The following is a 3,004-nucleotide window of genomic DNA, read 5'->3' as shown; positions in this document are numbered from 1 at the left end:
TTTATTTCCCTTCCGATTCTAAGGTTTTGTCTTAACTAATCCAACTGATTCTGGTCGTACACCTAGTTTGGTGGGTGAGTCTCCCTCAGGTATTTTCTGCATACATAAAAATTTAAACTCGATATTTATTTGAGCGATATCAAGTTATTTACCAATTGAATTAATCTTATTGGTAAACTCATTTCATATCTTTTAATGAAATATTTTTTAATTAAAATAAATTTTAAATAATTATTAAATAATTTTAAATTAATATAATATTTTTTATAAATTTAGATAAATACAAGATAATATATATTTAAACACTCTCAATCATTTGACAGTAAATATTTATATTTTTACATACGATATGTTCAGACATGAAATCTTAAGAAATAACAATAAATCTCTTAACTACTAAAGTCGATCTTTCATACAAAAAAAAATATAAAAATTTTAAAAACTAAAACAATTATAATATTAAATCATATTAGTATCTTCATTAATTATTTTATGATTAATATCAAAAATATGAAAATCATAAAATTAATAACGGTTTTATAAAAGAAAATATTCTAAAAAAAAGTTAAATAATAATAATAATAATAATAATAATAATAATATATTATTATCTAAATAAGATTCATCACACAGTTATTGTCAATTTTGACCCTAAAGCCAAACCACCAAAAATAACAATAACATGATTCATAGTTGCGTTCTGATTCCCATACACAATGTAAATAAATGGAACATCAAACCTAAAATCGTCATTTCAGAAAAAGGAGTCCCGGTTGATCTCGCTTTTTGTACAAGTGACCTACGAAAATAAATAAAAAAGCTTATTTTTTCTTCGATAATTTCTTCTTCTTCTTCGGCTGCTCTTCCTTCGCTCCGTCACTTCCTCCACCGCGTTCTGTTTCTTTTTTTTCAATTTGTTATCTTTTAAGAAGTCTCGTCGTTTATGTGTAGTTATTTCCTTTGTTCTTTTTCGTTTTCTATTTCCGATGGCTACTGCACCAGTAAAGTCACAGCCTTTGCACAACTTCAACTTCCCGTTTCTTAAATGGGGAACCCACGGAGGTGGAAGTTCTTCCAACACTAACGCCGACCACCTCCGTTCTCCCGAATCCGACTCCGACCACGACCGTCTACGTCCGACGCGTGTCGGGTCACGCTCTACCCGCGTTCACCGCTTATCCTTTCTTCCCCCGCCTAGAATCATCAACCGACACCCCCGCGAAGAACAACAACAACAACAGAAACAAGAAGAAGAGTCGTTAAATCCGCAAGGAAACGAGGCTGAAGAAGACGACGATGATGAGGAAACGGTGCCGAGACCGTGGAATTTGAGGCCTCGCAAGTTGGTGGCGGAGACGTCGGTGGCGGAAAAGATGAGTGAAACGGCGGCGCCGAAGTCGATGAGATTAAGAGGCTTGACCGAGAATGGAGTGGCTACAGAAAAGAAAGAGAAAAGGAAATTTTGGATAGCTTTATCAAAGGAAGAGATTGAAGAAGACATATTTGTGATAACAGGATCAAGACCTGCCAGAAGGCCCAAGAAAAGGCCTAAGAACATTCAGAAGCAGCTTGATGTAATAATCAATCTCTCTGGGTTTCCGTTTTTCATTATTTTTTCTGTTGTCTAATTTTTGGCTTCTTAGAATGTTTTTCCTGGGCTATGGTTGGTTGGTACCACGGCTGATGCTTACCGAATTGCTGATGCTCCTGTTAAGGTTTGTTGCTTCATCTAAAATTTCATTCAAATTGTTGCAGAAATAGATCTGCTCTCAGTCTAAGATTCTTAAAAGATTCCCATATCCAAAAGGTAGTCTCTAGTTTCTTTAACTTTGTGTTCTTTGAATTTCTATTGTCAGGGATTTAAATAGCGCTCGATAGTGGCTGTTATATAACAGTAAAGGTGCCATCTGAAACCGTTATTTCACAATTGTGATACCTGTAATTGCACCGGCTATTGCTGCAATCACGATAAACTCAATGCAATTTCCGTATCCACAACCACAATTTAAATCCCTGTGTATTGTTGTTTTAATTTTCCTAAGCCTGCAGCTAAAATAGTTTGGTGATAATGTTTGCAGGGGATAGTTATGGTAATAGTGAATATGGAAAATCTTGGAGCTTTGTAGGGTATGGCACATTGAGACCTCAATTTTTTTAAGGTGTAATGAAAATATGATGGTTGAGAAGGAAGACAATGAGAAGATATTTAAGTTTCTTTTATGTTTCTTATTTCGAGTCCTGCAAAGGGAAGAGTAGGTTAGAGTTTTAGTGGATTTTTAATTGATGGATGTCTTTCAAGACATCAAATATGAACATAAATATGGATGGAAAGAGATGGTTTCTTTCAAATGTTTTTCATTTCAGTATACAGAATCAGTATTTCCAATTCTTGGATATTTTGTTTTGATTTTCTGATTTGTTGATTGCTTGCAATGTTTGACAGGCTTCCCTACATTGGTGGGGGGCAGAGTTTGAAGCTCTGTAGTTAATTGCAATCCGTAAAAGGATACTTAAAAGTTAAAATTTGTTACTGAATGAATGCACTGCAGTCTCTCTATCTGGACGAGCTCTTCCTCTGAACATATGAGCTTTCACCTGGAGGAGCACCTCATAAGGTTATGATTTAGTTTATTGCATTCTTTTGTAAGATGATAATATTGGGGTATAGTGCCTGCAGGAGTTTAAAAATAATCTCAATGAGTTAAAGAGTATGTTGACTTTTGTAATTTAGGTGGCATCTAGTTGGTTTATGAGGGCACTTGTTTCAGATTAAGAATGCACGAAGCGACACATGCAGTTGGTTTAGGTGGATAGTATTCATCAGGCGCTTTTCTGAAAATGCAGTTTCTGAAACTTGTTTTTCTGATTAACTGCGTTGCTGATATATGAAATAGACGGTGCCGAATATGAGTCGAAATGAGCCCTACCAAGGTTTTAAACACATTTTGTATGATTTGGCATTGAATTGTTGTGTGAAACTAAAGCCCTATAATGGATAGGTGTC

General features: G+C 34.9%; 1 protein-coding gene across 2 annotated transcripts; it reads left to right on the top strand.

The window, feature by feature from the left end:
- The first annotated feature begins 855 nt into the window (after positions 1-855).
- Positions 856-2,351, top strand: LOC120128757. Of its 2 annotated transcripts, none has more exons than XM_039146389.1 (4): positions 856-1,574; positions 1,644-1,715; positions 1,857-1,900; positions 2,079-2,351. In XM_039146389.1, exons 1-3 carry the CDS (start codon positions 987-989, stop codon positions 1,866-1,868), a joined length of 672 nt encoding a protein of 223 aa, XP_039002320.1. In that variant the 5' UTR covers positions 856-986; the 3' UTR covers positions 1,869-1,900; positions 2,079-2,351. The 2 variants fall into 2 exon arrangements, 1 of the variants encoding a protein (XP_039002320.1); XR_005516656.1 differs by lacking the exon at positions 1,857-1,900 and adding an exon at positions 1,756-1,847 and having other exon boundaries at positions 857-1,574; positions 2,019-2,351.
- The last annotated feature ends 653 nt before the right edge of the window (positions 2,352-3,004 follow it).

Source organism: Hibiscus syriacus, unplaced genomic scaffold (genome assembly GCF_006381635.1).
Source record: "Hibiscus syriacus cultivar Baekdansim isolate YM2019G1 unplaced genomic scaffold, ASM638163v2 tig00110482_pilon, whole genome shotgun sequence".
NCBI classification, from domain to species: Eukaryota; Viridiplantae; Streptophyta; class Magnoliopsida; order Malvales; family Malvaceae; genus Hibiscus; species Hibiscus syriacus.
The sequence above is the reverse complement of the archived record's forward strand: the minus strand, read 5'-3'. Positions and strand labels throughout refer to the sequence as shown.